Source organism: Gobio gobio (genome assembly GCF_949357685.1).
Source record: "Gobio gobio genome assembly, chromosome: 4".
NCBI classification, from domain to species: Eukaryota; Metazoa; Chordata; class Actinopteri; order Cypriniformes; family Gobionidae; genus Gobio; species Gobio gobio.
Genome location: NC_137100.1, coordinates 16,241,014 through 16,256,362, shown reverse-complemented (window position 1 = coordinate 16,256,362; position 15,349 = coordinate 16,241,014). Strand labels below are relative to the sequence as shown.

At 37.2% G+C, this 15,349-nt stretch overlaps 1 protein-coding gene across 1 annotated transcript; it reads left to right on the top strand.

Moving 5' to 3' along the window:
• Nucleotides 1–3,816: 3,816 nt before the first annotated feature.
• Nucleotides 3,817–14,462, top strand: fkbp6 (FKBP prolyl isomerase 6; the record flags this gene model as incomplete). The annotated part of the gene is made up of 8 exons (XM_079814420.1): nucleotides 3,817–3,891; nucleotides 4,469–4,586; nucleotides 5,873–5,962; nucleotides 6,068–6,270; nucleotides 9,153–9,272; nucleotides 9,411–9,608; nucleotides 14,194–14,303; nucleotides 14,384–14,462. 8 exons carry the CDS (start codon nucleotides 3,817–3,819, stop codon nucleotides 14,460–14,462), a joined length of 993 nt encoding a protein of 330 aa, XP_079670546.1.
• Between the last annotated feature and the right edge of the window lie 887 nt (nucleotides 14,463–15,349).

The following is a 15,349-nucleotide window of genomic DNA, read 5'->3' as shown; positions in this document are numbered from 1 at the left end:
AGCTGGAAGAGAACCAGAAGATGGGGTATCTGCGGGCTAATAAAGGACTCGTAGCCACTGTACTGATTTCAGCTGTTATTATTTTCACGATTGTGGTTGCCATGCTTGTCACTAAAGAAACAGAAGGGCACAGTCACTCAGAAGTGTACAATGCCACAGAAATTCCATAGCAACAACTGCAGTGGGACAAATCTGTTTGTTTTAGTATATTATTATGTTTTATGTTATAAAGTTACATCTGATCTAACATGAAAGGACAATTTCTTGTTTTAAACATACTTAAAGGGGAAGTTCGCTCAAAAATGGAAATTCTGTCATTTTTGTCAATACAATAAAAGTCAGAGGATCCTATTTACAACAACAATGGACCATATTTCAAAATGTCTTCATTTGTGTACCACAAAAGAAAGAAAATTATGCAGGTTAGGGGAGCCCCTAAAGGGACATGGTGATGGGGAGAAAAAACATGATGAGAGGTAAAATAATTTTCTCGAAAATGTTTTGCTTTGCAAAAGTGCAAAACTTTCCCCGCGCATCTTATATTTTTCCATCACCATGTCCCTTTAGGGGCTCCAGTTTTAAGATTGTTTGTATTAAGACAACGATTTACACTCTGTGGGGAAAAATCAGGTTGTGTGTAAGTTTTTTTTTTCTCTAAGCTCATTCGTTTCACTTTGTCATATAAACATGGCTTGGCAGGAAAGGCTATAAAAAACACATTCCCCATGAAAATTATGCTGATAGTTTGGTATGTAAACACAAGGAGATGTGATTGAAAGCAAGGGCATTTTCTGAGGTCAAGTGCACACAACACACAACACACCCTTTTTATTCTGTACTGAGGAGCACAAACACAATTTTTTGTATTTATTTTCTGCTGTGATTACAAAGGAATCATCTTAAAGACAGGCTTTGTTCGAGGCTAAAGATTGTATATAAAAACCACTTATCAGCATCAACAATGTTTCTTGTTCACAACCAACTTTTTATGTTGGAAACCACCTCAAGCTGTCATAATCATGTTTTGTTCAAATGTAATTTCTGATGAATGTGAAAATAAATGCAGGAATCTATTATCTGTTGTTATCATTGAGTCAGCTTCGGTGCTTCATGTTCACAAGAGTTTCTTTAACAGCAAAGTGTTGACAAATCAGTTCACTCAAATTACTTGAATGAGTCAGGCAGCCCTGTAGTTGCTCCATAACTAACGAAAATTGAATTTCAGCAACCAGTATTTCATCTATCATGCAACATTGAAATATTTGACCAACACATTTGAATATTATTCTTACAATTCATTTGAAGTACTTTCTTTTCTTTTTGCTTTTGTTACAGTATTGTCTTCAGATAAAGGCTAAATTGATTTATTTTAATTTTTAACAGTATTATTTGTCATGTTCTGCTGGCATTTTATGTGAATAAACTTTTGGTCAAAATATAAATACAAAACCACGCAATATGAAATCTACTTAGAATCGCCCTGCTCTGAAATGATTTTAACTTTGTGTTGAGGAATATACTCAATACAAACATTCAACTCTATTTTTATCCCCTTTCTGAGAAACCAAAACAGAGAAGGAGACCAGTAAGGGGTGATTCACACCTTTTTTTGTATTCCACTGGGCTGATTTTTAATTGTTATTGTGTAAACATGCTATCTGGGCAACAGTGGGCACGTGAGCATCAAATCTGGACCACGGAGCAATGGAAGAAGGTGGCCTGGTCTGATGAATCCTGTTTTCTTTTACATCACATGGATGGCCGGGTGCGTGTGCGTGCATGGCACCAGGATGCACTATGGGAAGAAGGCAAGCCGGAGGAGATAAGGAGATAGTGTGATGCTTTGGGTAATATTCTGCTGGAAAACCTTGGGTCCTGACATCCATATGAATGTTACTTTGACAAGTACCACCTACCTAAATATTGTTGCTGGCCATGTACACCCTTTCATGGAAACGGTATTCCCTGGTGGCTGTGGCCTCTTTCAGCGGGATAATGCACCCTGCCACAAAACAAAAATGGTTCAGGAATGGTTTGAGGAGCGCAACGAGTTTGAGGTGTTGACTTGGCCTCCAAATTCCCCAGATCTCAATCCAATCGAGCATCTGTGGGATGTGCTGAACAAACATGTCCAATCCACGGAGGCCCCACCTCGCAACTTACAGGACTTAAAGGATCTGCTGCTAACATCTTGGTGCCAGATACCACAGCACACCTTCAGGGGTCTAGTGGAGTCCATGGCTCGATGGGTCAGGGCTGTTTTGGCAGCAAAAGGGGGACCAACACAATATTAGGAATAATGTTATGCCTGATCGGTGTATATTTGCAATCAAAATTATTCAACCCCCCGGAGACTGTAATCATTTACAAATGTAGGCTTTTCTAAAGATATAGAGTTTTTGTATTTGTAACAGTTTAGTGACAAATTAAAAGTGATAACGTCAATATATAATGTAATGCTTTTGAGTTACGGGATTTTTTTGTAATACAGCTATGTCATAATCATTCAACCACTATTCAACACAGCTGTTTTTAAGTCGCTTATTTGTATGGTATGGTACAAAATTGTGTTAAAACACAATTAAGCCTTTGGAAACTCTATTACAAAACTGGATTAGCTTGTGCTGTTACACAAACATCCATTTAGCTCATGCATGTGCTAAAGTGAAGTAGCAAACTTAACACGGAAATCAGAACAAATTGTTTTATTAGGCGACATTAGAAAGTCTATGGCTACAAGGAGATTTCCAAAACACTAAAAGTCCTAAAAGCTGGCAGCCTCATTCATAAGTTTATAATTTGTTGTAGCTACCAGAAAACCATTGATGGTTTTGAAGAAAAAGCACAATATCATTAAGGGGAATAAAATGTTTGATCAGAGCAACTGAGAAAAACCCTCAATTTACAGCAAAGACTTGCAAGATGACCTGATGAAAGGAGGAAAAAACAGTAATGCAGAGTATAAGATAAACACTAGACACGCATGGACTTCATGTTGGGTGCAACAAAGGCAAAGCTTATGAGCAGAAAAACTTCATCTCCATGGTCTTGGTATGGGGGTGCTTTGCTGTTCAAGGACATCATGAATTATTTGAAGTATCAAGCCATTTTGGCAAAGATGGTGATGCTTTCGGTGCAGAGACTGAAGCTTGCTGACCAATTTACTTTCCTGAAGGACAGCCATCCCAAAGTAGGCTATACATCCAAATCTACTGAAACTTGGTTCAGGGATCAGTCGTATAATGTTCTTGAGTGGCCAGTACAGTCATCATATCTAAATCTCATTGAAAATATTAGGTGGAATTTGAAGAAAGCAGTGGTAACGTGAAAACGCTTTTTCAAGCGAGGTAGGCTGTGGACCAAGATTGCAGTAGAGAAGCTTCTAAGCACTTACAGGCAACGTTTATTGGAGGTTATAAAGAATAAAAGATTCTGCACAAAATTTGACTTTTGGGGGTCGAAAAATGTTCAACATGAATGTTTAGAGACAATTTGATATATATAGTTGACAATATGGATAAAGCTCCTGTGATATGAGTAGCGAAAACATAAATATTCATGAGCTTCCCCTGTTGTGGGCGTGTCCTTGAGTCAACGCGCAAAACTTTTAATAAGTTTTTATAAAATAGCATAGATGTACATCTTTGACCTAACAACACCTGCGTCTTTAACAACAGCAATAGTTCAAAATATGAAAATGACGGACGCTAGATGGCGCAAGTGTCTCGCACACCTGCAGTGACAGTCAGATTGAGACCAATTCACCTGCAAAATTACCGCTTCAAAAAGTTTGTGTTGCTCTAAAACACATTCACAATGTCAACAAACGGCAGGACCTCGAGAATATTACAGTTTATGGCCCCAGATGAGCGCCGTCAGTTTGGAATTGAGGTAACTTAACTGCACATCAGTAAATACGCCGGGTAATTTTCCAATGATGCATACATTTACATCTAAACACGCTAGCAACTCTCTTCTCCTTATGCGTGCTTAAAATGAGATTTATATTAACTTACGTTCTCTAAAACGCTAAAATGACACTTTGTAGAATGCATACAAATGTTAAACAAAGTCAAGAGCTTTTTAACCTCCACATGCTTTAATTACACAACTGTGAAAAATTAGCATATTTACGTGCTATTTATATATGTGCTACTCCAAGATATTTTAAATAATACCAAGGAACATGTTCCAAAAAACATGGTGCCATGTCCAAGACCCAGGTTACTGTTGTAGTTTATTGGTGTTTTATTGGTAGTGGGAGTTCATGTTAAATTAAATGCTGTTACATTTTTGTTAGCAGTTTCATCCGTTTCATCTTGTCTCATTTGGCAAAATATTACAGCTTATCTAATATGAATGAAAATGGTTGCTGAACTCAGATAAATTAGCTAATTAATTAAATTATTGTAAATCATTTTGTTATATGTATTACATGTTAATATATATATTTTTTGGTCTTTTTTAGACTCCTTTCCAGCGTCTGGCATGGCAAATGCAAGACATATTAGGGGATGGAGGAATTCTCAAAGAAGTTGTCCATGCAGGGGAAGGTCCACCCGTGCCCATGCATGCCTCTGTATCAAGTAAATGGCTGAGTTGAACATGGTTTTAATGGAGTCATAGTTCTAGTTTCTCGCTTATGATAGTTTAATAGTGCCGAGATAAATGATTTTTAACACACACTACTGTTCAAAACTTTGGGGTCGGTAAGATTGTTTAAAGGGTTACTTCAGCGATTTAGCATTAAGCTTTTTATCAGTAGAAACCCTGTAGTATATTCAAATTATGGTACTTTCCCCCCCTCCTATTCCCCTGAGACGAGAGAATTATGCACTTTATTTCTGGAAAAAGTCCTCAGATGACGCAAATATCGTCATTTTGCGTCATCTGAGGATTTTTTTTGGCCGGAGGCTGAAAACTACAGCCAGTAGAAGGAGCTAGTTCTGCATGTTTTCAACCCGCCCACAGGGGAATGTAAATGGGCACGGTTGCTCGAATAGGGCATTCATAACGGAGCGATGGGGAGCAAAGTGAGTGTTTCAACTTTTCAATGAATTCCTATGAAAGTTTAGCTTTCATATGCGATCTGAAAACGCGCCAGACTGGACACGCACTGAGAATGAATGCCACGCTTACCTCAGCTTACCTCAGCTCTGCTCAGCTCTTACTCCGCTCTTGTGATGATTGAAATCTGACTCCTGCTGCGTTTGTCCCGTGACTTTCATTCGGCTCACTCACACTTTATTGAAAATGTACGTTCAGATTTTTTATTGTAGTGTTTATTCTCTAACTGAACGAAATTATTGTATTATTATGAAGATCAAAACGACGGTGGGGGCGGTGTAGGGAGTGGCCTCGTAGGGCAGTGAAGCAAGTGCATTCTGGGAGTTGTTGTCTTTCATCCACATGAGACAAAAATACATTTTCTGTCTTTTCTCAGTCTAGAAGGCAACAAATTCCAAAATAATTTCCCATTTCCACTACATAAATGACCCAGTTTAAATACACATTCATCTTTCCAGCGCTGAAGTGCCCCTTTAATGTGTTTATGACAAAAGTCTCTTATGCTGCTCACTAAGGCTACATTTATTTGATCAAAAATACAGAAATCATTCTAATATGCTGATTTGGAGCTCAAAAAACATTTCTTATGATTAAAGTTGAATACCGTTTTGGTGCTTAATATTTTAGGTAGTAGATATTATATCTTAACTGTCATTTTTGATCAATTTAATGCGTCCTTGCTGAATAAAGTATTAATTTCTTTAAAAAAAAACAAGTAGGTAGTGTTTGAACTTTTATGTCATGCATTCTCTTTTTTTTGCTACCTTCTCATTAGCTTTTCGACATGAACTCATTTAATCCACAGTTCATTTCTCTGGTTTCATTGAGTACTCTGACGCACCATTTGAGACCACCACCCACCTCAAATATCCACGAATGATGAAGCTTGGTAGAGGTAGGATGGAAATGTAATTCTTCTATTGGAATGATAATCATTATGATTTTCCTTTATATTGTCTTGTTTGTACTGTGCGAGACACTCAAACCTCTTTCTCCGTAGATGTTACTTTGTATGGCCTAGAGCTTGGCCTTCGTACTATGAAGAAAGGCGAGTTCTCCCGATTTCTCTTCAAGCCCAAATATGCCTATGGAGACCTTGGGTGCCCCCCACACATACCTCCATTAGCCACAGTCCTCTATGAGGTGCACGTCCTTGATTTCCTGGACTCGGCACAAGTGGATGATTTCATGGATTTGACTATGGTAAGATTTAATGCATTAATAGTTATGGTCAGAATTATTGGCACCCCTGGTAAATATGATCAAATATGGCTGTAAAAATAAATGTGCATTTTTTTAATCCTTTTAATCTTTTTTTTTTTAAATTCAAGAAAATATAACCTTTCATTGAAAGTGGGGTGTAAATCACATTATGAACTAAATTCTTTTCTCCAAAACACGTTGGCCATAATTATTGGCACCCATTTATTAAATACTTTTTTCAACCTAATTTTCTCAAGATAACAGCTCTGAGTCTTGTTCTATAATGTCTGAAAAGTTTGGAGAACACCTGACAAGATACCAGAGACCATTCCTCCATATTACAGAATCTTTTCAGATCCGTCAGATTCCCAGCTCCATGTTGGTGTTTCTTCTCTTCAGTTCACCCCACTCATTATAGGGTTCAGGTCAGGGAACTGGGATGGTCATGGCAGAAGCTTCATTTTGTGCTCAGTGACACATTTTTGTGTTGATATTGATGTTTGTTTTGGATCATTGTTCTGATGGAAGATTCAACCAGGGCCCATTATAAGATTTCTTGCAGAGGCTGTCAGGTTTTGATTTTTTATCTGTTGGTATTTGCTAGAATCCATGATGCCATGTATCTGAACAAGATGTCCAGGACCTCCAGCAAAAAAATAGGCCCACAACATTAAAGATCCAGCGGTATTCTTAACTGTGGACATGGGGTACTTTTTATCCCTGTTTGCACCAAACCCATCTGGTGGGTTTGCTGACAAAAAAGCTATTTTTATAGTTTCATCTGAACATAGAACCAGGTCCTGTTTGAATTTCCAGTCGTGTCTGACGTGTCTGAGTTTGTTTTTGAATGAGCGAGGAAGAATTTTCTTGAATCCCTCCCAAACAACATGTGGTGATGTAGGGGTTGTTTTTTAAAAAAAATTGTCTTTCTGACCTCAAACTCTCCTCCTCGCTGTGCATTAGGTCGATACATGCCCTATTCCAGGCAGATTTGTTACAGCTTTAGTTGATTGGAACTTCTTAATTATTGCCCTGATGGTGGAAATGGGGATTTTCAATGCTTTAGCTATTTTCCTACAGCCAGTTTCTATTTTGTGAAGCTCAACAATCTTTTGCTGCACATCAGAACTATATTCTTTGGTTTTACTCATTGTGATTTAATGATTAAGGGAATTTGGCCTTTGTGTTTCCTCATATTTATACTCCTGTGGAACAAGACATTCCATTTTCCTAGTCACCCTGTTGTGTTAAAAAAATTAAATATTAATGTGAATATACTTCAGAGATATTTTACTCATAAAAAAATCTAGGGGTGCCAATAATTGTGGCCAACATGTTTTGGAGAAAAACATTTATTTCATAATGGGATTTCCCCCCGACTTTCCAATCTTTTACTTCAATGAAAGTTTAGGTTTTTGCAAAATTTTTGAATGATAGATCAAAACGATAAACAAGGCTGATTTATTTTTACATCCATCTTTGATCATATTTACCAGGGATGCCAATAATTCACCCTTCGCTGCAAGTTTGATTGACAGGCGATCTGACCAATCACATCGCCGAATCTGCCGGTTTGTCCGACAAAGCAGTCAGGAGAGTTAGTAGATTAACATCGGTGGACTTGAATATTGAACTTGAATAACGGTGTTTACTGACATCTTTCTGCGGTTTAACCTCTTCCCTGTCACCGTCCCGCTGGCGGGACACCTGGCACTCTTTTTTGATCTGCTTTTTTTTGTATCATATATTTGAGTAATTATCATAAATTAGGTATCATTCGAAAGCTTACGAACTCAAAATTCATCCTGTGAAAACCGTTTTGAAATTGGACATTGCGTTACCATGGAAACAGGACTTTAAATTCTTCTAGTGGGCTCCTCCCCTAGTGGGCGTCATCATGTTTTATATTACAACATTTATTTTAACTACTTTATAATAAAAATCTTTTCTAATCTTGACAAAACACATATCGTCGGAAAGGTCTGAGTCTCAGGGTTCCATATTTGGTGACGGAAGGGATATTTGGACAGAAATTTACAGAAAAATGCATCAAAAAAACAATCAATGGAATATGTGTGACACCCGGTGTCTATTTGTGGTACAGCGCCTAAACAAAATCTCATGGGAACTTCAATTTTTGTGATATCAACTTCAAATTTGGAACACAACTTGGTTAGACATATGGCTTTGATTTTATAGTAATTTTAGATTAAAACTTTTTAGTAAAATATATATTTTATATAAAATAAAAATATTTAGTACAGTATTTTTTATTTACAGTAAATTTAAATTTCCATAACTTTTTCATACTTTCATATTTTGATTGTGTTCACTTCAGCAATACTCTGCCGAGTGTCTGCTTTAAAACAAGACCAAACTTAGGTCTATATTCCAAAGCATTCTTGAATTACAGCCCTTTAAGTTTGGATAGTGCATTTTCATGTGTATTCTCAAAAAGGGGGGTGACAGGTAAGGGGTTAAACAACATTTATTTTAGTGTTCATTCATGTTAATTTGATACTCATCAATGAACTACTAGAAGGAAGAGATGATTGGTTCACGAGCAGCTTTAACTGAGGCGCTACAGCGACCATGACACATTAAAGAGCCACAAAACGGTATTTGTTGTTTACATTTCTTTGTTTCATATCAAAAGTAACTTGCACTGTCCTGTCTGTCGGCTTATTGTCAGTATCCTCTTTGCTCCGTGCTGTATTTTCTCTACGTGCGTGTGTGTGGTATGAGAACACCATGGCTTATCGGACATAGCAACAGTAACTAAAGGGGGCGGCTCTTTGCAAACGGTCAATTCTGACCACAACTGTAGCTTTCTCATTTAGTTTGTTTGTGGGATCTAAGATTGTGCTTTCACCATACCCCAGGAAGAGCAGAACACTGTTCCTCTGTCCACCTTGCTGAATGTGCTGGAAACACAGCGGAGCTTTGGCAACCTCTGCTTCAAGAAGAAGCGCTATGAAGATGCTCGAGAGAGATACAAGCAGGTATTCTGCTTTTAAATGTCTTATTTGTTTTGCAAGTATGAGAGTTTATGAATGGATAGAAGGAAAATGTGCTCTGAAAATGTATAGTTTATTCTACCTGTGAAAGAGATTGTAACATACTTTTGTCCTATGGTACAGGCCATGACACTTTTGCAGAATCGTGAGCCAGTGAATGATGACGAGAAGCAGCGTCTTGAGGAAATAAAGTTGCTTTTCCTGCTCAACCTCTCACTCACATACCTCAAACTGGAGAAACCCCAAAAGGCCCTTTGCTTTGGGCAGAAAGCACTGGACATCAACCCCCAGAACACTAAAGCTCTCTTCCGCTGTGGCCAGGTTGGGCAATATTTTGATATTTTTATATCCTTTGTTGAAACTCTGATCATAATTTTTTTGTAAAAAGCATATTGCTCTGTAAAATCTAGGGCTGTCAATCGAGTCAATTTGATCAGAATCTGCTTGAAAGTCAAATTGGTTTAATTTTCACTCCGAAACAGAGACTACTTCGTTCAGGTGATCTCTGATCAATTATTTTTATGCAATATATAATATATTTGATGCGATTATTTTGGTACAATATTTATTACAAAAAAAAAAACCCTGATACTGTATGTCCTTGGGCTGGGCGATGTGGCCTAAAAAAAATCCGATTTACAATTTAAATCTATTTTTTTTACTCTCCTACTTAAAATCAATCTGCAGATGACAAAGAAATTGCTCAAAACAAGTTAACTTTATTTTGTTTTTGTAAAATATTTGCAGCTTGTTAGCACATACCTGGGGTCCAAAACTTTCAGCATGTGAATAAACTAGTCTCATAAGGTTTATGAGTTGATATGCAGTTAAAATGTACTTTTATTAACAACAGTAATGTGCAAAAAATTTTAGGGAAAATTTAAATATTCTGCTCTTATTAAATATAGGTTACCATTGTTCTTTTATCGTATCACACTGAACTGACCGACAGCTTCAGTGACTATTAAAGGAGTGCTCTTTACATGGTTTCTGTAGCCTGACAAGCTAGACCCACATCAAGATGTTGGGTCTGGGAACTCACCATTGGCAGGGCTCAATCTGAGGGGCGGGACAAACGGTTGTCTTTCAAATTCCCTCTGCACGCAATTGGATAGCGCTACAACCAACCAGAGCAAAGTGAAGTGGAGCTAGTTGATGGATTAAACTTTCGGCGTATCCGGTCGGCAAAACTCCGAACACATCTTCCTTTCTTAAGAATGACTTCAGTGCCGTTCTTTGTTCTTTTCTCAAAGAGTCCCGGCCAAAGCCGTTTCGAAAGACCGCCATTCGCCAGCTTCTTTGTTTACAAGTAGCACGCGGTAGCATGCGGAACCGCCGCAACTCTGCCGTGACGTGCTGTCATTATGTTAAGCCCGCCCACCGACTCTATACACGATGTGATTGGCCTGAACAGAGTTTGTTTTTTCCAGCTCGCAGGTCTAACGAGAGTTGCTAGACTACACTCACAGCAAATTAGATTTGTTGCCGCTAGGGTGCGTCTAGATTTCTAGGCTATGGTTTCTGGGTAATTTAGTCACCATTTGAAGAAAAGTTGTTTTTCATTAGACTTTGTGACTTCCTACTTTTGACCATATATTAGGGAGTGGAAATAAGCACTAAGGTCTTCCTCCGTGTTTCCGCCTAAATAAAAGCTGTTTAACGTGTGAAAGAAATCCATCAACATTTCTTGTTTTTAAAAGAAGTCTCTTCTGCTCACCAAGGCTGAATTCATTTGATCAATACAATACAGTTATATTGTGAAATATTATTACAATAGCTGCTGTTTTCTATGAGAATATCAAGTAAATTGTAATGTATTCCTGTGATCAAAGCTGAATTTTCAGCATCATTACTCCAGTCTTCAGTGTCACATGATCCTTCAGAATATGATGATTTGCTGTTCAAGAAACATTTCTGATTATTATCAATGTTGAAAACAGTTGTGTAAAAAAAATGTTTAGGATTCTTTTGAAAGCTTTCTATTTCAGATACATGCTTTTCTTCTATTCATCAAAGAATCCTGGGGAAAAATATTGTGAGCATATTCTGCATAAGAGACTTCTTTTAAAAACATTTTTTTTTTTTTTTACATATCTCAGTCCGAACTGTACTGTAAGACTTTGAATATTAAAGTGCAAATTAACACCACTCTTGGGGGTTTGCTACTGTTACAATTAAAAACCGTATAAGGGTAAAAACATGATAGGCAGACATGATGTAAGCATCACAGCTACAACTAATAAAATTTATGGGGGTGACAATCAGTTCTTTCCAGAAAAATGCGGCTTTTTTTTGTGATTGTTGCGGGCAAAAATCCTTGATTATGCGGCACGTTTTCTTAAAAAATGCGATGGAAAATGCAGGATATTTATGCAATTTTATGCAATAAAATTGCGGGAACTTGCCAAAACTGCGGTTTGATGAAAAAGAGAAAAAAAGCACTACATCACAGAAAGTGCTGGGAATATTTAAGTTCTCATCTTGTTTTATTGAAGACCTTAATAAACACATGGCTCAAATGAAAAAAACATTGAGTCAAATTGAGTTACAAAAATTGAGTCAAGTTCTGTAGCTTTACAAAAGGAATATGCAGTATTGCAGAATATGGAATATGTAGGTAGCTATACAAAACAGACATTTGAGTGCTTCCAATGCAAAAAGTGCAATCTCTTAAAGGGTTAGTTCACCCAAAAAGGAAAATTCTGTCATTAATGACTTCCCCTAATGTCGTTGGACACCCGTAAGACCTCCGTTCATCTTCGGAACACAAATGAAGATATTTTAGTTGAAATCCGATGGCACAGAAAGGCCTCCATTGGCACAATGCACTTTGCACTCTCAAGACTCATAAAAGGTACTGAAGACGTCGTTACAAAGTCCATCTCACTACAGTGGTTCTACAATAACTTTATGAAGCGAAGAGAATAGTTTTTGTGCGCAATAAAAACCTAAATAACAACTTATATAGTGATGACCGATTTAAAAAAACAGCATCATGAAGCTTCGAAGCGTTATGAATCAGCGTGTCGATTCACGATTCGGATCGCGTGTCAAACTGCTGAAATGTGACTTTGGTGATCCAAACCACTGAATCGACTCACTGATTCATAACGCTTCGAAGCTTCATGATGCTGTTTTTTGAAATTGCTGTTGCACTTGAACAGCATTAGCTTTTGCAAGTGTGGCAGCATTATTTAGTTAGTCTTCATTATGGCTCTGTGAAAGGAGATTACCCCATTCATGGGAACCGAAGACGTCACTTCAGCCATGCTCGCCGCCATTTTTGTGTCTGACATGGCAATGAACACAGCACATTCTAGATGAGAAATATCAATATTTGGAGAAAAAAAACATTTATTGGTTGTGATCCTTATTTATTACATCCAACTGGGTTTTGTCCCTTAAAATCTGCAACGCCAACTTGTTTTTCCAGACATTTCTACATTAGAGCCCCCGATAATATATCTTGTACATAATCCATCGCCGCACAGACAATAAGGAAATGATTTTAATCAAACCATGTTGTTGATGAAAATAATATTAGAACAATACAAATGCTATCTTTGATATTACTGGTTGAACATGCTGTTTGAGCTGCGCACGCTGAAGCTGAAGAGAATAAACACTCGTAAACTGAAGAGCTTGTTGTGGAAAGCGTTCCCATAACAACACGCTGAAACACAGCAACTGAGCCGGAATAATTCACAACGTTTTATTACAATACTGTATACCAATATAATGTTATGAATATGACAGCCCCAATCATAGTTATTAATGTTTTGCGTTGCTGTTTTTTTGAAGGTGTGCGCTCCACTGAAGCTAAAGATGATCAGGTACAAGCGCTGCGGATTATTTACCTCAACAAAACGCATCTATATGAGATTAATCAGATATTTATACTACGTAACTTAATATTACAACTTATATCTGCATAAGTGAAGCTTGAACTAAGTTATGCGCTAATGTGCAGAATGTGTGTAAGCCGATGCACTCTTCACACAACAGCACGCTGAAACACCAACAAAACCAAACCCAGAGAATTCACAATGTTTTATTACAATAGAGTCCTCATTATAATGTTATGTATATGACAGTCCCAGTAGTTATTAATGTTGTGCATTGCTGTTTGGCTGCCAGTGGTCCCTTCTGGTTGAAGCCAACCATTTATTCCGCCGATATAACTCCTTTGGGATCTAATAAAATTGTAACAATCACAAGCTAACTGCACAACATATCCCGGGCATATTGTAACCTTGTTGTGAACCTTCTGGGAGTGTTTTGTTGATCTTTCTCTGGTAGTTGCGGCTGCTGTACCCAGAGACTGAAACAGGTCGTGCAGCTGTGACCGGACACAAAAATGGCGGCGATAAAGTACAGTGACGTCACATGGTTCGCATGAATAGCGTCAGCTTCTGACGCAATGTCAAGTGATCCAAAATCAAAAGGGTACAAGTGCTCCAAATGAGCCAGGTGTGAAAATGCCCTAAGATCAATCATTTTAGCAAGCGAGTAAATAATTTCATACACATAAGAGAAATCCTCACCAAGGCTGCATTTATTATAATATAGTAAGCGTCAAGAACAATGCTACAGTAAAAACAGTAATATTGTGGAAATATTGTCATTTAAAAGAACTTTTCTATTTGAATAACATTTTAAATGTAATTTATTCCTGTGAAAATTTTCAACAGTCATTACTGTAGTAGTGTCATACGGTCCTTCAGAAATCATTGTAATATGCTGATTAGTTATATGATGATTTGAACTTTTGACTGGTAGTGAATACTTCAGCTTCTGGAAGAATCTTCCAATCAGGTTTTCATAGTTGTGGCTGCTTATTTGTGTTCAGGCCATATGGTATTGTTGATCTGATATTTAGAACTTTTGTTTCTATTTTTTTTATGAGGCCTGTTTGGAGATGAAAGACTATGAGAAAGCACAAGATTACCTTACACTTGCTCAGATGAAAAAGCCATTTGACCCTGACATCAACACCTTGCTGAAAAAGCTTGCTCTGTAAGTTTGAATTATCTGCTATTTTTGTCGTCATACATTTGTGAATGTGAAAGCTAAACAAATCTACTGATCTTTTACAGCTGCTACAAGGACTATTTAGACAGAGAGAGAGATATGTGCACCAAGATGTTCTCAGGTTTGAAGCGAACAGAAAAGTGAAGCTGTGTGTGCAACTTGCAGTGTCCATGGTAGTGGTCTTCACCATTTTTCAAACCCTCCAGATTGACCACAAGTGGGCAGTATAAACCCAACAAATTGTCATTTTGGGTTGAGTGGCCAACATTGCATCAAATGTTGTCATACTTTTAATTGATTTATTGTTTGATTTTATTTGGCTTTTTTATATACTCTCTGCTCTCAGCATTATGTTATGTATGTTATTTTAGATACGAAGATACGCTTTATTATAACAAACAGTCAAGCTTTTGCAGAATTATGTTCAGTATTATGTTCAAAACTCTATATGGAGCATCAGGATGTTTTCCAGGTGCACTGTTTGACGTTTCAGAAATCATATAGAGTCTTTAAATTGTTTAACCTATTTGTCATGCTCTTAATGTTTTATTTATTTTTTTGTAGGACATGCAACATCTGTGCCTGAATAATTGTTTTACCTATGTTCACATTAATTCCACTGTGCCATCACCACTGTGACAGACTATTTTGTGTGTTAAGTTTTGAAGTTAACATGTAAACAATAAGATGTTCCACCTTGCTCCGTGTTTAAAATTGTCCTTAGATTTAAATGGAAATGAATAATATTGTATTATATTGAAAATACAAATACATTTTGTTTTCTCAAAATAAAATAAAAAGTCAGTATATACTGTATATATTAAATCTATTCTCATACAAGTCTGTTGAGTCTTGTCACCATGCTGTGCTAACAGTGCTAACTCCATGTGTGTTCCTGCAACAGCCATAAAAATGTATTTGGACACTTAACCTCTTAATATTTTGGGGGATTTCCGCCTGGATTTGGCCTACCCAAATTGAAAAGCTTCTAAGTCTAAATACAAAATGTTGATGTCATTTTACAGGAAACC